The sequence below is a fragment of the Petaurus breviceps genome, unplaced genomic scaffold, assembly GCF_028583685.1.
Source record: "Petaurus breviceps papuanus isolate PSGF00001 unplaced genomic scaffold, PetGlider_PUasm1.0 90919, whole genome shotgun sequence".
In the NCBI taxonomy this organism is placed as follows: domain Eukaryota; kingdom Metazoa; phylum Chordata; class Mammalia; order Diprotodontia; family Petauridae; genus Petaurus; species Petaurus breviceps.
Window position 1 is genome coordinate 25315970 of NW_027187378.1, and position 19520 is coordinate 25335489.

The 19520-nt window shown below is 39.8% G+C and overlaps 1 protein-coding gene across 1 annotated transcript in view; it reads right to left on the reverse strand.

The window, feature by feature from the left end:
• The window catches only part of NEURL3 (neuralized E3 ubiquitin protein ligase 3), a 27103-nt gene extending 19788 nt beyond the window's left edge, over positions 1 to 7315 (reverse strand). The window contains 1 exon segment of the mRNA XM_069075623.1: positions 7151 to 7315. Within this exon segment, the coding sequence (XP_068931724.1) occupies positions 7151 to 7181 (31 nt within the window). The 5' untranslated portion in view covers positions 7182 to 7315.
• Between the last annotated feature and the right edge of the window lie 12205 nt (positions 7316 to 19520).

Sequence of the window (19520 nt, forward strand, 5' to 3'; positions counted from 1 at the left end):
GTGTTCTTGTTCTTCATGTTCTCGTTCTTGTTCTTCATGTTCTTGTTCTTGTTGTTGTTCTTCGTGTTCTTGTTGTTCTTCATGTTTTTCTTTTTTCCTTCTTGTTCTTGTTCTTCTTCTTCCTGACTCCAGGACTGGTGCTATATCCACTGAGCCATCTAGGTCCCCTGCCCCATTTCTTTCTTCATTTTGAAGAAACTTAAGCTCAAGAACCTCCATGATTTGAGTGGTGGTTCTAAGGGTGGTAGGTAATTAGGCTTCCACAGTGGGGATTTCTGGGTATTTGTCCTGGCAAAGTTCAATTTCACTTTAAAAGATAACAGAATGGAGCAGATATGACAGCTCCCTTCCCTTGCCAAGACCTGTGATTAAGCAATGCTGAGCTCTTTGTTCCATACTCCCTAGGGAAGAGGATCAGGTGAGGGGGAATTCTGTCCTCTTCCCCAAACTGAAAATAAAAGCTTTGATTCCAGAGGAGAATTCATTCCAGGATGCTGACTCACTGAGGTTGACTGATATTTGGACCAATGTTCTCAACAAAGGAGAGAAGAAGGTGTCCAGACTCACTGATTCTAGCTGGTGGGTAAGAAGGTGTCACATAGTGGGGAGGAGGCTGGGTGCTGGCTTCTAGGGAAGAAAGCTAACCCTTAGAGGTCAGGTACAGCTTCATTCATTTGGCCAGAGATCCCAGCTACAATACTGGGGCTGAGAGGACTAAATAATTAAGGAAGGACTAAGGACTTAGTAATTAAGACTGGAGGAAGAAGGCAAAGTAGAGAGTGGGCAGCCAGTAGTCTTTTTCCACCATGCCACAGCATCATTCTCACCCCGGAACTTTACTCCTTCTCTAGCCTCCTCACACTGGAAGTACACTCTCCCCCAGACCCTTTTCTATGATTGGTAGGCTCCTCTAAGAACCCCCATTTTAAGGAAAATGCCTAGGTTAGCCATACCCTCATTCTCCTCTGTGCTCTCCAGACTTTTTCTACAAGTCCTGGCATGAGTACCTTCTTCCCTTCAGATTCCACTCTTTTTCAGCTCCCTTTGATGTATGGTCTTCCTATATTAGAATGCAAGTTCCCTGAAGGCAAGTTCCTTTTCTTCCCCTATTTACTTATAAGAGGACAGCGGGGTAGCCCAATGGATAGGGAGCCAGGTCTGGACAGCCTGTGACCCTGGGCAAGTCATTTAACCTTGTTTGCGTCAGTTTCCTCATCTGTAAATGAGCTAGAGAAGGAGATGGCAAACCATTCCAATATCTTTACCAAGAAAACCCCAAATGGGGTCATGAAGAGTTGGACAAAACTGAACAACAATCTCTCTCCTGAACTCACCAAATGCCTGCTAGTAATCTCCACCTGGATGCCCCCAAAGAATCTTAAATTCAACATGTCCAAAAACAAAATAAAAAACAAAAACAAAACCTAACTTACAAACCTGCCTTTCTGCCAGTAGTGTGCTGATAAATGTTTAACAACCATGTTTCCAAGAAAAAAAGTACTCATTACACACATTTAAGTTTAATCTACATTATTAAAATTTTCTCCATTACTTTCTTAAGTCTACACAATGAACAAAACAATATCAAATCAAAATTTGTAGCTTTGCTGATTTCTGTAGTAGAAACGCCCATGCTGAAAACTTAACAATTGGTTCTTGTGATCTGGTTTGAGCTGGCTCCAGCACATCCCTACACCTCCAACAAATTTTCCTGTCTCTGTTGAGAGTACCATCATCTTCCCAACTACTCAGGTTTATAACTTTAGTGTTATCTTGGACTGTTATCTATCTGTCTATCTATCTATCTATCTATCTATCTATCTATCTATCTATCTATCTATCTATCTATCTCTCTCTCTCTCTCTCTCTCTCTCTCTATCTATCTATCTATCTATCTATCATCTATCCATCCATCCATCCATCTATCCATCCATCCATCCATCCATCCATCCATCCATCCATCCATCCATCCATCCATCTATCTATCTATCTATCTCTGTCTATTATTGTTTATCCTTTGTTTTAGGAGAGGACTAATGGACTTGCACATGAACTGGATTTAAGTGAGGAAGAGTTGCATTGTTATCAGCCTTACTCTCTCTTCCAGAGAATTCAAAGCAAGACAAAAGTATGGCTTCATCAGGTACCAGCACAAGACTCTACAGTTACTTCCTAAGCTCCCCTCAAGGGTAGGCTGGGAGATTTTTTGCAAGATATTTCTGCTGAGGAGTCAAGTTAGTGATCCCATGTTTGTCCCTCAAACAAGAAATGGGAAGGAATGAATCCACAAGTCTCACTACTTCCCTGCCTTAAGATTTACAGGATGCTCTAGGATCCCAGCACCCTGAGTGACAGTGGGATTTGATCTCTCCAAGTGATGTTGAGAAAGACCCACTTCAGAGGCTCTGAGGAGAGGAGCCAGTTGGAATTGAGGTTCGCAACAGCATCACAGTAGTGTTCTTCATCCTCTCGTTTTATCCTTTCCTTTATAATCCCCATTTGTAATCCCCTATTTTGCCACTCAGCCTCCTAGTCAACTCTTATCTGTGTTGTTGTTCAGTCCTGTTTCAACTCTTTGTGACCCAATTTGGGATTTTTCTTTTTACAAAGTTACTGGGGTGGTTTGCCAGTTCTTTTTCCAACTCATTTACCAATGAGGAAATTGTGGCAAACAGGGTTAAGTGACTTGCCCGGGGCCACATAGCTAGTGAGTTTCTGAAGTCAGTTTGAACTCAGGAAGATGAGTCTTCCTGACTTCAGGCCTAGAACTCTATCCACTGCACCACCTAGCCGCCTAGCTCCTATCTATTCATCCTTAAAAGTCCTGTCCATGCCTCACCCCTTCCATGGAGCCTGCCAACTAGTCTAGTCCATGTTGATTTCTTCTTACTCTGAATTTCTGCTGCATTTAGAGTATATATCTCACAGCTTCATTTTTAAAAAGTCATATTTGTTTTTTTCATCTCCCCTTCCCCCACTAGACTAAGCTCTCTCTCTCTCTCTTTTTTTTTTTACTTTTTTGGAGGGCAATTGCAGTTAAGTGACTTGCCCAAAGTCACATGGCTAGTTTTTGTATTAAGTGTCTGAGGCTGGATTTGAACTCAGGTCCTCCTGACTCCAGGCCAGTGCTCTATTCACTGCACCACCTAGCTGCCCCTAGACTAAGCTCTTTAAGAGTGAAGAGGCTTCTATTTCTTCAGTCTTTCCCCATGGAGCCTACCACAGTGCTAAACAGACATATGTTATGCTTTCAATAATATTTGGGATTGAATAGAGAAGGGCTATACAAATTGTGGTATGTAAATGTGTAATGGTTGTCTCCAATGGCCGTTCTTGCACAAGACTCTTCTCATTGATGAAGACTGATTACTCAATGCTGCCAGAAGGAGCTCTGCTCCCTGTGCAAGGGGCAGAGTTGATGAGAGGTGGAGGGAAGAGATATCTTGGTCTTCAGCTCCTCTACATGTTGGTTTCTTCCCAGTCTTTCTCACTCTTCAAGAACTTGAAGGGAATTGAAACTACATGTCTTCTTTCTTGGAGCTGAAAGCCAGATTACCAGTATGTTCTCTTTGTACAAATTTGATGAATAGAGAGAAGCTTGGATAGATCTACAAGAATTGATTGGAGTGAAGTAAGCAGAGTTAATGGTATACATAATGACTACAACAATGTGAATGGAAAGAATAACCATAAAAAATAAAAATTGAATGACGCAAAATTATAAATAGCAAACACGGCTGGAAAAAAGAGATATGAGAAAACATTCCTACCCCTTTGCAAAATAGGGAGGTCAGCAAATGTTGCACGTTGAACATATTTTCAGACATTTTCAACATATTCAATACTGATGTTTTTCTTCTTTTTTACTTTTTGTCTTTAAAAATACTCTTTGTGATATCGAATGGTTGTCTGGGAAGGATAAGGAAGGGATAGAGGGGAAAACTATGGTGATTAAAAACGGTATCAATAAAATTTTTTTTAATGAAAAATATACTAGGGATCACTAACAAGGGGGGCACTGACTGGGTTCATTTGGGAGCAGGAACTATCTCAGGGGAAAAGTGAATATGGCAGAAAGAAAGAGAATTGTTGGAGAAACCTGGGTTCTGTACAATCTAACTCAAAAGTAGAGATATTCTTTCTCTTCACTTTCTCTAGTGGGGTAGTAATAGCTATGGGCACTGGCTTCATGATTCCCACCCTTCCAGACTGGCTGCTTGATTTATAGTCACCTAAAGTAACCAGAATAACAAGTAAAACAGGAAGTAGCTTTTTCAATTGGAGAGGCTTCAGACCAAGCATAGATGGTAGTCCCACAGCCCCAAGGTCAGAGGGGAGAATTGATCCATAGAGAATCACATTTTTTTTAAACTACAAGGATTCTTAAAGATTTAGAATCATAGATTTAGAACCAGAAGATAATTTAATGATGATTGGGTCCATACCTTCATTTTATGAAGGGAGGAACTGAGGGCCTTATAGACAAATTGACTTTCCTAAGGTAATCAAGCTAGTTAGTAAAAGGGCAGTTCTCTTGTCACAGAGAGCAATGTTTTTCTTACTCGACTGCACTGCCGTAGAACCCTTTTTCTTAGTTTGGGGCCAGGAGAGTCACCTGCTTTGTAAGTAGTGTGAGAGATGGGCATAGTGGATAGAATTCTCCTCCTCCCTCCCACCTGCTGCCATTTCTAAGTGAACCTGGTATGAGAATGAATTTCCTTGACAGGACACAGCTTTACTTCTGAACAGCTTTCCTCAGGGGAATCCAGAAAGAGACATTAGAATCCTATTAAAAGCTTGCTCCCTACTGCATGGATTTGGATGTGTGGTCATGTCTCCCTTGGCCTTGATACCCTTATTATACTGAATTTCCTTATTTTTTTTCCCATTAGCTTCCCTTCTTCACCATATTTCCCATCAGCCTCTATGTATTTATATAGGAAAATACATGAAGAATCTATGATTTCTGGAATACAGTAAATTCCCAGATAGGTCAGAATTTTCATCATGGAAATGCCCTCCACCAGAGGTGTAATGACAGATAGAGCACTGGCCTTGGAATCAGGAAAGGCCTAAGTTGAATCCTGTTTTAGGATTTATAAGCTGTGTGACCAAGGATCAGTCACTTCATCTCTCTGGTCCTTGGTTTCCTTATCTATGAAACGGGGAGGGTTGGACTACACAACCTCTAAAGCCCCTTCTCACTCTAAATTTATAAGCCTATGACCAAATGCAGATCCTATCCTATCTATGACTTAGTAGATCATTTTTGTTGCTGCTTTTCATTCATTTTCAATTGTGTCCAACTCTTTGTGATCCCATTTGAGACTTTCTTGGCAAAGCTACTGGGGTGGTTTGCCATTTCCTTCTATAGCTTACTATACAGATGAGGAAACTGAGGTATGCAGGGTTAAGGGTTAAGTGACCTGGCCAGGGTCACACAAGCTAGTAAGAATCTGAGGTGGGATTTCAACTCAGGAAGATGAATCTTCCTAATTCCAGGTCCAGTGCTCTATCCACTGTACCACCTAGCTGTCCAAGTAGATCATAGTGGCATAAAACTATGGATAAAATGGAGCTCAAGAATTTTCAGGCCCAACCTTTTCATTTTACAGATGAGGTAACTGAGGGCCAGAGAGACTGTGACTGGTTCAAGGTCACACAGGTAGTGTCAGAAGCAGGATTGGGCCAGGTTCCCTTGACTTTAAGCCTAGAACACCTTTCACTATGAACAGAACACTATGCTACCATTGACACTGCTCCCACTGTACCCCTCCCCCACCCTCAACAACATATGACAACCCCAAACCTTGAGATCCTGAGATCACTTTATTTTTTTTTTAATTTTTTGCTTTTTGAAGGGGGGAAGGTAGGGCAATTGGGGTTAAGTGACTTGCCCAAGGTCACATGGCTAGTTTTGTGTTAAGTGTCTGAAGCTGAATTTGATCTCAGGTCCTCCTGACTCCAAGGCCAGTGCTCTATTCACTATGTCACCTAGTCTCCCCCCTGCCCCATATCACTGTAAACAAATATTCAAAATCCAATGCACAATGCAATGTTATTCCAATTGATGACCCCATTGGTAAAAGAATTCCACTTAATGCACATGCACATGATAAAAGCCTGGCAAATAATAAAAGCTACCAGTCCATGTCAAACTTTTACCCATGGAGGTCATCGAGGGAGGTGGTGAAATGAAATATAATTAGTAGCTTTTTCTACTGCTCTCTGTCTACTGTGGTTTTTTTTTTTTTTTTTTTCTGCTGGAAAATTGTTTCCAAGGCAAGATAGCAACCTTGTGGAAGAAAGTCAAACATAGTTACTATTATTATTGTTACAGTTACTAACAGGCCCACTAGTCAGTGACAATATCCAAGAGGGGGATGCATGCGTCTAATTATATTGTAATTCAGTGTTTGATCTTTTGTTTGAAGAAAATCATCATATGTATAGGACCAACAGAGACAAAACTCCCAATTTGCTTAGCTAGCTATAATTAGAGGGGAATGTCTACTGACCATTGAATATAATGGTGAAAAAAGAATATCCTCCATCTCTTGTCCAAAAAATCTAATAATATCTGTTCCACCTGTCATCTTCCACTGGGCTTATCTAGAGCTAGTTGGCTTCACTAATCACAACATCCTGTTTTTTTTTTAGAATTGGGAGTTCCGTTAGAGCTCATCTAGTGCAATCAGCCATGCCTTGCTGTAATACCCTCTACAGAATCCCTGAGAGATGATAGTTATCCAGTTTTTGATTGAAAATTTACTGCCACTGTAGGGCATTTCTAAGTGGTGCAAGAGAAACCAGTTTGTAAAGCTCTTATCTTTAATTTTCTAACATCATTTTATTAAAATTATCTCTTATTTGGGTCTCACCTAAAAATAGTTATCCTCATTTGACAGATAAGTAAACTGAGGCTCAGAGTAGTGATTCACCAAAGGCTATGCAGTTAGTTGGTGGCAAAGCCACGACTCAAACCCAGATTCTCAAATTCACAGTCTAATGCTTTTATAATGAATTGAAATCCCTGTTCTTTCATTCTGGTGCTGATATTCAAATTTGGAGCTAATCCTCAGCCTTCATCCCTGTCCCCAGTTGATTCAGAGTACAATAGGTGAGAAAGCTCCTTTAAATGGCTACTTACCAGCCCAAAGACTGAAAGCACAGCCCATCATTTCTGCACCCCACCAGGGGTTACTTGAGGGTCTCTGTATGTGCCTTGGGATCAGGGAAAGCTTCTGTCTGTAGCTCAGCTGGACAAAGTTCCTTAGAGCTTAGCAGAGGCAACCTTTTATGAGATGTGAGATCATATTACAGGGTTGATGATTAATGAGATGCTTTTGTCACAAGATACAATATCCTGGGGATTTCCTTCTTGCCAGAAGCCAGCTCCTGGCTTCTAGCCCAATGTTGCCTTGGTTTCAACTTAGTTTGAGGGAGGGAGTTAAGGTGGAGTAACATATAGTTGCATTTAGCTCTTCTTTCCTTGACTGAATATACCAGTCCTAAACCCAGTACCTGAAGGTTCAGATGCCCTCCCCCTGGCAGAAAGAGAGCAATTGTGGGGTTGAACAGAGAGAGAGCCTGGGGATAGGTGCCTTCTTTTGCCTAAGGACTGCAAAACTGAGCAAGTAGCTTCTGTGGCCAGGTGTATGGGGGAGAATTTGGCCTTTGTTTTTCCCCTTAGGACACTCCTAGAAATTTTAGCCCTGGTGATGGCATGTCTATGGCATTATGGACCTGAGCACTTCAGTGGAATGGGGTGCTGGGGGTGGCATTTTTCTGCTTACTGTCTCAGACTCCACCAAGAATTCTGGGAACATCTTTCTCCTGAAGAGAGCAGTCTAGAAGGCTCATATTGATTCTACCTTTGCCAAAGTTCTGACTCCAAAATGAAAGGCAGCTTTACTCCAACAAAGAACTACAGAAAGAAGAAAAATTAGGGCCACTCCTCTCCACCTTCTCCCAGCATACCTTGCTATCATTCCAAGTCCAGTTGATCTGCAGATGAATGTCTAGTAGTCTGTTGACCTCTCTGGCCACTGCTTCCCTCTACCTGATTGCTGATCTTCTCTCTGGTTTTCTATCTTAGAAGGGCTTCCTTTCATCTCATTGCTTTCTTTCTTCTTTTGAGGTTGCCAACTTTTTGTCAAAGGGATACTTCCCATGAGTGGGTTAATATCTTGTCCTCAGGTACTAAAAGGAAAAGTTGTTGTTGTCTTTTTTTTTTTAACATATCCATTCTTTGAATTCACTACAATATAGAAGTTTTCCCAAAGTTTGCTAGAATTAAAGGAGTTTAGTTTCATTTTCCTTATTTGTAAAATGAAGGGGTTGGACTCAATGACCCCTAGGTTCCCTTCCAGGCCTATATTTATAACCCACTGGTAGAACTGAAAGGGACCTTCAAAGTAATTTAGTCCAACTTTCAGGGTTCTTGGGCCTATAAGAACAGTATGAAGAAGGACCCATGTGAGCAAAGCTTATGATAATTTGAAGAACAACAAAAAGGACCTTTTAAAGCTACTCTGGGGTAGAGAGGGCAGTTAAGATGTAGTGGACAGAGAACAGGTTTCAACCAAAAAGATTTGTGTTCAAGTCCTATCTCTCATACATATTGACTTGTGACCCTAGGTAAGCCACTTAACCTCTCAGGGCAGTTCTTTAAGACTCTAAATTGCAGAGGAAAGTGGTGACCTCCATTCTCTCACCCCAGAGCTCCTTATAAAGTCATAGGTCTAGTTTCTATCCCTGCAGCTGGGACAGAAGAAAGCTAGCTGATGTAAATGAGATAATAACAACTTAGGGAAGAAAGCTAAAATCTCTTAACTTTTCTTTGGCTTTTGTTTTTTTCTACCAGGGAGAGAGAGTGCTTAATAGGAAACAGTGATCATTGAGGAATTCTGTTGAAAATGGGGGTGCCTTATTATTACTGGAGGGGAGCAAATGTTTTGATTTTCCAAAATAGAAAGAAGGTTAGTTCAAGATTTTGTCTGCAATTATTGGCAAAGTTCTAGGTTATTAAAGAGGTGATTTGTGAACTCTTATTCCAGCCTAGCATTATTTCCTTTTTTGGCAGGGTTATTAGACTAGTTAATGTGGGGAGTGCTGTGAACACAGTATTAATTAGACTTCATCAAGGCAACTGACAATGTCTTTCAATATTCTTGTGGACAGGGAAGAGAAACAGGGAGAGGAGTCTTGATGATGATACAGTTAGGTGTATTTAGAACTGGTTGAATGACTACACTCAAAGAGTAGTCATCAATCAATCAATCATTCAACAAGCACTTACTAAGTGCCTTCCATAGGTTGGACACTGTGTTTAAAAAGACAAAAGTTAAACATCCCCTGTCCTCAAGGAGGTTACATTCTACGAGAAGCCATCAATGGGCCAGTGGAGTAAGACATCTAATGGAGTGTCACATGTGCTTTTGGTGCTAAGCTGATCAACATTTTTATATATGACTTGGATGAAGACATAAATATAATGCTTTGAATGCCCAGGTATAATCTATATCAGATTGTTTACTGTCTCTGGGAGCAGGGAGGGAAGAGAGGAAGAGAGAGAATTTGGAACTCAAAATTTTAAAAACTGAATGTTAAAAATTGTTTTTTTATGTAATTGGGGAAAATAACATATTATTTTAAAGAAGACAGAAGGAAAATAAATAAATGCACTATTTGTAAAATTTATAGATAAGGAACTTAGACATAGACAAGGGTATGATGGTCAATGCTTAACAAATCGTTCTCTGAAAAAAATGACATATAATACACTTTAAAGTTGAATCTGCATTATTAAGATTTTCTCCATCACTTTCTTAAGTATAATCAACAAAATAATAAATCAAGCTCAACTTTGTAGCATTTGCTGATTTCTGAGATATAAATACTGGCTCTGAAAATTTAACAATGGGTCTGTTTGAGCTGGCTCCAACACATCTCTAGACATAGGTAATAGATACATTGAATGACAGAATCCTGATCCTAAAAGATTCACCACAGGCTAGAATAAAGGATGAATCGAATTAGGCACAATTTAATGCAGATACATTTGAAGTTCTGCCTCACAAATACAAATTGAGAAAGTCATGATTGAATAACAATTCCTGTGATAAAGATTTTGCTGTTTTGGTAGCCTGAAAACTCAGTATTTTAAAAATATTTATTAAGAACATACTGTGAGCTTGTTCAGTCATTTTCTATCACATCTGACTCTGTGACCCCACTTGAGGTTTTCTTGGCAAAGATACTGCAGTGGTTTGCCATTTCCTTCTCCAGCTCATTTTACAGATGAGGAAACTGAGGCAAACAGGGTAAATTACTTGCCCAGGTTCATACAGCTAGTAAGCATCTGAGGCCTGATTTGAACTCACAAAGATAAGTCTTCCTGACTCCAGGCAAGCATTCTAACTGCCAAGCCACCTAGCTGCCCCAGAGACTGGGAATATAAAGATAACAGTCCCTATCTTCAAGGGGTTTATATTCTCTTGGGGTGGGGTATGTGAGAAGGATTTTACATGTATATAAGTAAATAAATACAAAATGATACTGAGTCATTTTAATAAGGATGAGCATCAGGAGTCAACAGTATAGAGTGGAAGCCAATAATGCTGTTAACTTTATAGTATGGCAGCTAGGTGGTACAGTAGATGGAACACCCGGCCTGGAGAAATAAAGACCTCAGTTAAAATCCAGCCTCAAGACACTAGCTGTGTGATCCTGAACAAGTCACTTAACCCTGCTTGCCTCACTTTCCTCACCTGTAAAATGAGTTAGAGAAGGAAATGGCAAACCACTCCAGTATCATTTGCCAAATGGGGTCACAAAGAGCTGGACACAACTGAAACAAAAAAACAATCACTACCTTATATTATATTGAGAGGCATAGTGTTCAGAATGGCAAGAGTGGTGGAGAATGGGGGTGGTGATATAGTGGGTATATATATACATATATATGTATGTGTGTGTATATATACACACCCACTATCCTTTGCCTTAGACACTGCTTGGAATATTGTATTCATTTTGGAAAGTCACATTTTATTAAAAACATTGTCAAACTGAGGGGGGCGGGTCAGGATGGTCTGAGAACATGACCCTAAGCCATATGTGGTTCAATTGAAGGAACTGGAAATGTTTAGCCTGGAGAAGACAATGTGATCATGAGCATTATCTTCAAATACTCAAAGGAGTGTCATGTGAAAGAGGGATTTTATTTATTTATTTGACTTGGCCTTGTAGGAGAGAGAGAGTCACAGGGATTTCTTGGCTTAATATTTAGAAGCTTTTTAGCTTAATATAAGCAAGGATTTCCTAACAGATCTGTGGAAAAGTGCAATGGGCTATTGTAGGAGATAGAGAATTGCCTTCAGTAGAAGTCGTACAGAGAAGAGTTGATCACCACTTACCAAGGATGCTGAAGAATGCTCTAATTCATATTTTGGACCAGACAGCCTTGGAGATCTCTGACAGCTGTGGAACCCTACAGTTCTATGAATCTCCTCTCTACACACTCTCACTCTGTGAGGCCTTAACACTGATTTAGAGTTCAGGCAGTACCTTGTAAGTCCCATTCCTAGAAGTGGGTCCTCACTTCATCTCCACACTCGAACCATGGAGGTCAGTGATCTTCAAGGATATTCTCCTGTGTTTGCAAAAGGAGTCACTCTCTCTTCCAACTCTAATTCTTACTATTCTTTAGCAGAAAACAGAGGCACAGAGAGATTACGTTTATTCAACAAACATTTATTCACTAGGGAATCTACAAAGATAAAATAAGAAATAGTTACTGCCTTCAAGAAGGTTAAATTCTAGTAGTCATAATACATGTATTCTGAATTCATGATTATTATATTATTATTGTTAATAATAATAGCTAGCATTTCTATAGTGCTTTAACATTCGCCAAGTGCCTTAACAATTATTATCTTGTTTTATTCTCACAATAACCCTGAGAGGTAGGTACTATATTATTATCCTCACTTTTCAGATGAGGGAACTGAGGAACAGAGAGGTCAAATGATTTGCCCAGGGTCACACAGCTAGTAAGGATCTGAGATTACATTTGAACTCAAGACTTTTGACTGCATCCACCGAACCATCTTGTTAACTGAATTTGAATTTGAATAATGATAAGGATTTAACAGGATTTCTAAGTGACTTGCCCAAGCAGTTGGGAGGACTACAATGGCCACTTTGCTTAGGACTCACCTTATTTTCAGGTCACCTAGAACCCCAGTGATTAAATCCTGAGTCTATATAGAATGGTTATATTACTGAAATCCTTCCCCAGTGGGCATTGGAGCTGGACTACAGTGCCTTTTCTAACTCCCAACCCCACAAAACATACTCACTCTAGCCTAATACCCTAATAGATTTGTTATCTCATTGATACGAGTTCCTTCTGGTACTTCAGGTTGCGGCCAGGCCCCATTCATGCTTATCTGTCTTGGGTGACTCTATTGCATATGCTTCCAGAAATTCCCCATTGAAGGTCCATCCAGCATGATGGAGGTGATTCTCTCCTGACACTTCGAGGGCACCAATAGAGAAAGAGGATTGTTCATCCCTTGGCATGAATAGCTGATCTTTTTTCCCAGTCATATACTTCTTTTGTGTCTTTTTTCATAGTAAAATAAGCAGTCCTTCAAAAGCATTATTCCACAGTAGACCACATCTCTAGTCTTAAAAACCTACTGAAAGACCTAGGTAAAAGACTGAAAATACAAGCTCTTACTGTGCTTACTGCTTTTTGTTTTGTTTTGTTTTTTTACTAGAAATAAGGCATTTGATTCATTAGAATAAAATGTTGCCAAAAAAATTATCTTACAATAAGGCATCTCCTACAAATATATCAAAATTATTCGACACACATATATAAAATTCAAATACTATATATTCCTTCCCCTATTTCCCAACCCACTAGCCATATCTCTTCCCTTTGCCCACCCTCTTCACTCTTTCCTGTCTTGGTCCAAACCAATCAACAAGCATTTGTTATATACTTAATAAGTGTCTGCACTAATATTTACTGGCATACAAAGATAGAAGTGACAGTGTCTATCCTCAAGGAATTTATATTCTAATGGGAGAGATAATGCAAATCTATCTACCTATTATCCATCTATCTATCTATCTTCATATATAATATGGAATCAGAGATACATTTATATATATACATATATAAATCAGGGGTAAACATATATGTAAATATACATATATGTATATGCATGCATTTGTAAATCAGGGATGTGCTAGAAAATGTTTAAAAACTGGGGAAAAAGAGTGCATACACAGACTTTTAAATTTAAATTGTATTATTAACAATTTCTTAAGTCTAGACTAGGGGATCAGCAAACTACTGTGTAAAGGCCATATTGACACACTATTTGTTTTTGTAAAGTCCTTGAGATAAGAAAGTTTTTATATTTTAAAATAAAACAAAACTTTATTTTAAAACACCATTTTTTAGCTAAGGGCTGCACAAAATAAATTATGGGCAGAAGCTCACTGATGCTGCCCTAGATAATCAACAAAACAATAAATTAAGCCCTGATTTGCAACAACTGTCAGTTTCTAAGGTTTAAATGAAAGTTTAACAATCAGTTCTTGCATGTCACTATTATAATATGTACAAAATGCTTACTGTGTCATTTTAGGAGAGAGTACACTAGCAGCTGGTGGGACCAGGAAAGCCTTCATCCAGAAAGTGGTGTTTGAGCTGAATATTGAAGGAAGCCAGGGCTTCCCAGAGGTTCAGGTGAGGAGGAGATTCATTTCAGGCATGGTAGATAGCCAGTATGAAGGATGGAAATGGGAGATGGGGTGTCTTGATGGAGAATAATGTATAGGCCACCTTGACATCCACGTTTCATTGTTTCTGGGAAACTCTCCAAAGGTCTTGGCCTTGGTGCTTTTGGCCATGCCCACTCCTACAGCTGGAGCTGATGCCTATCTGCCAATAAGAAAACTGAGATGGTGGTATTGACCATTGAATTGATGGTCATATCATCAAACATTGATGAGACAAAAAAAGAGCCTCTTTCTGTGGCCTTCTGGTCACAGCTCCCACAAGGGTATGATGGTAGTGATCCTCTTCTGAATTTCTGATGACCTTGTCTGAGCAATACCTGATGCAGCCAAGAATGAGACACTCCAAGGGTGGCTAGGTGGCACAGTGAATAGAGCACTGGCCCTGGAGTCAGGAGGACCTGAATTCAAATCCGGCCTCAGACACTTAACACAAAAACTAGCCATGTGACCTTGGGCAAGTCACTTAACCCCAACTGCCCTCCAAAAAAGCAAAAAAAAAAAAAGAATGAGACACTCCAGTTTCAACAGGGAGAGGGGGAAGTATGGAAGACGGAGAGATGGCTGTTTACAGCTTATAGCTTACTTTTATCTAGTCTTCTCTTTCTGAATAATATTAATACAACCACATACACATTTCTCACGCAATGCTCTCCACAGGCATGTTAGGTGGGTAAGGTTGTTGCTGCTATAGAGACCTCATTGTACAGTGGAAAAAGCCAGGACCTCGTTCTGAATCTCATTTCTCCCACCTACTACCTATGTGATCTTGGACAAGTCACTTAATTTCTCAGGGTCTCAATTGTCTGCCAGAGAAAGGAGTTGATGAGAGCTATCCAAAAGTAAGAAGGCTCCCTCACCAGGCAGGAGATCATAGTCCTTGACTATGAGTCCTCAAGAAAAGGCTAAAGAACCACTCGTCAGGCATGTTGTATAAGGGATTCTTATTCATGGACTAGGTGGATTTAGAGAATAGCCACAACTAGGGTGGAGCAAACAGGGCTTTGGCCGAGGACACCACATTTCAAAAGGATGCTTCTAGCACTTGAATACTCAAATAGATGAATGATTTTTATTGATTTAGATGTTCTTCCCAATAATACAGATTGTAACACATTAATATCCTCTCATAAATTAGATAATGAAAAAGTCTAACTAACCAAACATGTTAGAAGCTCTCCTTGCTGCCTCCTGACATAATGAGGAACACTCTGGCTATCTATCTATCAATCTTCTCCCTTACCATATATCCAGCCTATCTTTTCTTCTTATCATACAATTTCTTTTTTTTTTTTTTAAGCAATTGGGGTTAAGTAACTTGCTCAAGGCTACATGGCCAGTTATTTCTGGGTGTGGTGCTAAGTATACGAGCCCAGATTCGAGCCCAGATTCGATCCCAGGTCATCCCTACTCTGGGGCCAGTGCTCTTACTCACTGAGCCACCTGGCTGCCCCTATCATACAATTTCTTGATGAAATATTGCACTCTTTCATTGAAGTTTCTCATTGGTTATATGCTTCAGCCTATTTATACATGCTACACACTTCTCTGTGGTCCTGTGTGATAATTATTTTTAGCTCTTTGGATATTTTTATTCCATGTCTTGCTCCCATAGAGTAATACTAGTACAATTTAGTTTTCAAAAGGTAAATTGGGAAAATTGGGGTCACCACAAAGTTTTACAATATCCCCAAAACAATCCAGGCTTCTTGTTCAACTCTGGCCCCAACTCAGTGTCCATTGGTACTGTCTGTCCCAGATGTACATAGTGATGGACAAGTTCTATGAGTTATCCATCCAAATGCTTATTGTAAGCTGGGCAATAGATATTCTATATCTACTTATTCCTTCCTATGTGGATGAATGGTCAAGCCAAACTCCTTTATTCTAGGAGACAACATAATCAATAGACATTAATTAAGTGCCTACTCTGTGCCAGGTACAGGAGAAAAAAATATTTACCAGGGTTCCCTGCCATGTAGGCCAGGTTAGTTTTATTTTTCCTTAGCTGGCAAAGAAGCTGTCCTAAATGATGAGGGGATGGGTGAAGGAGTTTAGGGAGTCCAGGAACCCCAATAATCAGAGTCCCTGGGAAGCAGTCTGAAATAAATTCACGGATTCAAGCATTCTCTGAGTCAAGGTGGCAAAGATTTATTGTTACATTATACAATGGGCAAGAGTCATTAAGGAACCTGCAACCTTAGAGGGGGTATATTATACCGTGTTTCCCCGATAATAAGACACTGTCTTATTATTTTTTTTTTTGAAAGAAAAACACCAGAGGGCTTATTTTCAGGGGAGGGCTTATGTTGTCCTGCCTCAGCTCTCCTCCAAGGCACTGCTCTCAATGGCACCAGCAAGCAAATCACTGGGGAAGAACAGGATGACACGCAGCTCTGATTGGATGCAGCTCGGAGCGCGGTGTGCATTTCACGGTGGGGGGGGGGGGAAGGGTGCATACAGGGGGTACCAAAATGTAGTGTGTAGCGCAGGGGATCACCTTCACTACAGTAGCAATCTCAATAGGGCTTATTTTCGGGGGAGGGCTTATTTTAGAGGAATCTTACACAGTAAGGGGAGGGCTTATTTTCGAGATAGGTCTTATTATCGGGGAAACACGGTAGTTTGTATAGGATAACTATAGTAAAACCTGGGCCAAATATACTAAGTGAGTTATGGAGGGATTAGGGAGTGGTTAAGGAGTGGTCAGTTCTTAAAGGAACATGCACTTTTAATATCTACTGCACAGGTATTTTACCCAGAGTTCACTGGGAAATAGCTCAAAGTGGGGCTACATGGAGATGTGGTTTTAGGTTTGAAAAGTCACTAAGTCAGCTAGCCATCAGGGCTGACCAAGCTGCCACCCATCAATGTCATGTTTGACAAGATGGATGTTGGGAGTGTGTGTATGTCCCAAGCTAACAAGGGATTCAGGGTGTATATAATGAGCTAGGGAGTATACATATGACTGAATCTAAGATACAGATGTTAGGTATGACCCAGAACACAGCTGCTTTAGCCAGTACACAGTTGGGTCAAACTACTAAATTCTATAGGTACAACTGGCTACTGTATCAGGAAGAGAGATAAGTATTTTGTTAGGGCATGCTGACCTGCAGCTAGAGAGACTGCCTGAGACAGTGTTTTGAGGCTAGGGAGAAATGTGATTTTGGAACTAGATATGATTTTACAAACTGGGGTTCAAGTACAGGCATTCAAGCACCCCATCACTAAATACTTGATTGATTTATAGAACTAAGGCACAAGCCACTAAAATGACTCTGTGGTCATCTGAGGACATAAAATAGGCCAGGCCATGACCAGTCAGTTGCCCCTCAGATTTGATGGATGTCCCACAGTTATGAAAATCACCACATCTTGCCCTGCTGGCCAAACACATTTCTGTATGGAGACAAGAGGGAACATCTTCTACCTAAACCAGTACTGAGGCTTTACTATATGTTATATATAATGTTATAGCTTAATAAATCACCTTTTGTTACTTGTTAAATGTACTAAAAGTATTTAATTCCAATCTTGAAACTGAACTAAGTCAGATCTTGCCTACAATATCAGTTATGATAGAATCACCATGCAATCCAAGGAACGTTTGGAGGATGCTCAGCTAGTTTGAGGCTTGATTCTAACTCTAGAAGATGAGTCTTCCTGACTCCAGGCCTGGCACTCTCTCCACTGCACCCCCTAGCTGCCCTTTTCTTCCCCTATTTGCTTTAAAAGGTAATTCTCTTCTTACCTCTGACACATCAATGGTCTAATTTCATAGACAGCTAACATGGGAATAATTTCCACATTGATAATAAAGTGGTTTTTTTTTGCATTTTCTACTAAAATGTAATCTATAGCATTTTAATTAGTTAAAATAGCACATACTTTGCTTTCTCCCTCAAAATGGCTACATGATATTAACAGGAGTGATTTATTATTATCCCATAGGCAATGAGGAGCTAAAGAAGGTTTTTAGAATCATCTTTACCCTGTCGGGTGCTTCTCTAATCAAAATATACCAACTCTTGAGGTCCTCATTTAAAAACTGTTCTATCTCCAATCTGTAATCATGAGCCTAGTAAATGTTAGGCCCCTGATGAGGGACCCCTGGAGAAGTGGCCTGCATTTATGGTCCACAGCTCTGACACTGGAAGAACCAGACCTAAGCCTGTATACAGGCTGGTTCTGCTTGACTCTGCTCTGCCAATCAAGCCAGAGTTCATTCATCATATCAACAACCATGGGATATCTAGCTTGGCATATAATTCTTAATGGGAAACTCCACAAGACATTCCTCCTGAATCTTTGTCTCTAATTCCTCCCTTTCCAGGGAAATTACAGAAGGTAGGACTCTATTTCATTTCATAATCTAGAAGAATGATTCAGAGAAAGGAAACAGCAGGGGAATGCTGGAGTGAACTCAAACTGTCTCTCAAGAGCTGATTGTTTATTTTTTTAATGGAAGTATTTACACCTCAGAAATCTGCAAATGCTACAAACCAGGGCTTAGTTTATGGTTTTGTTGATTGTCTAGACTTAAGAAAGTGATGTAGAAATATGCTAATAATTCAAATTAAACTTAAAAGTGTGTTGTGGGTACTTTTTTCCCCCCAGAGAACAAGTAGTTAAATATTTAGCAGCACACCCATGGGAAACACCTACATGAAATCCCAGGGTGGAGAAACTCAGCCTCAACAGCCCTTCCAAGAATTACAGGGGGAGGAAAGATATCCTAATCACAGACCGTCTTTTTTGGACAGGGTAGGATGAATATGTTCTTGTTAGGGTTGATTTATACCAGGGCTCTGTAAAGGCAAACTATAATCTGAGGCCAAACCTTGCCTGATGCCTGTTTCTGGATGTCCAGAAAACTAAAAATTTTTTTAAAACTAAGAATTTTTAAATAAATTAATAAAAACAGTTTTATAAAGAATTACACATTTTTAGTAAAAGTTTTTTTTTATAAAGAATGCTTTTTCATAAATTTAAAAAGTTTTGTTTTATTTAAAAATAGAAAAGCAATTCTTAGTTTGTGGGTTGTCATGGGCCAGATTTGGTCAGTTTACCAATCCCTGATCTACACCGAAGCATAGACTCCCTAAAGTTATAGAATCATAAGATATTAGCATCAAAAGAGACCTTTGACAACACCCAACCCTACCCTCTGTTTTTGAAGAAGAAAAAACAGCCATAGAAAGGTAAAGTGATTTGCCCAGGATCACACAGTTAGTTAGGAGCAAAGCCATATTAGCAACTGAGACTCTTGACTCCCTGCCTAATTCTTTCCACAATAACACACTAAGATTCAAAGAAGGGATAGAGAGAGAGATGTGAACAAGAACCCTAAGGTCTCTCTGCTGTCCACTGTCTCCAAAACTTGCTATTAGGGCACTAGTTCAAACCATACCTCTCCAATTCTGTCTTCCTCTCTAAAGGTTTCCACTTGAGTTTACAAACAAGTAAGGGCATGCTAGAGCCAGCTTGAACCAGTCTATGAGAGCTGATTGTTAAATATTCAGTGTGAGCACTGATACCTTGGAAACTGGAAAACACTACAAATCAAGACATAGTTTATTTTATTGTTGATTGTCTGGGCTTAAGAAAGTGGTGGAGAAAATATTATTGCAGATTATGCTTAAAAGTATGTCATGCATACTTTTTTCTTCTTCAGAGAGCTGGTTGTTAAACATTCA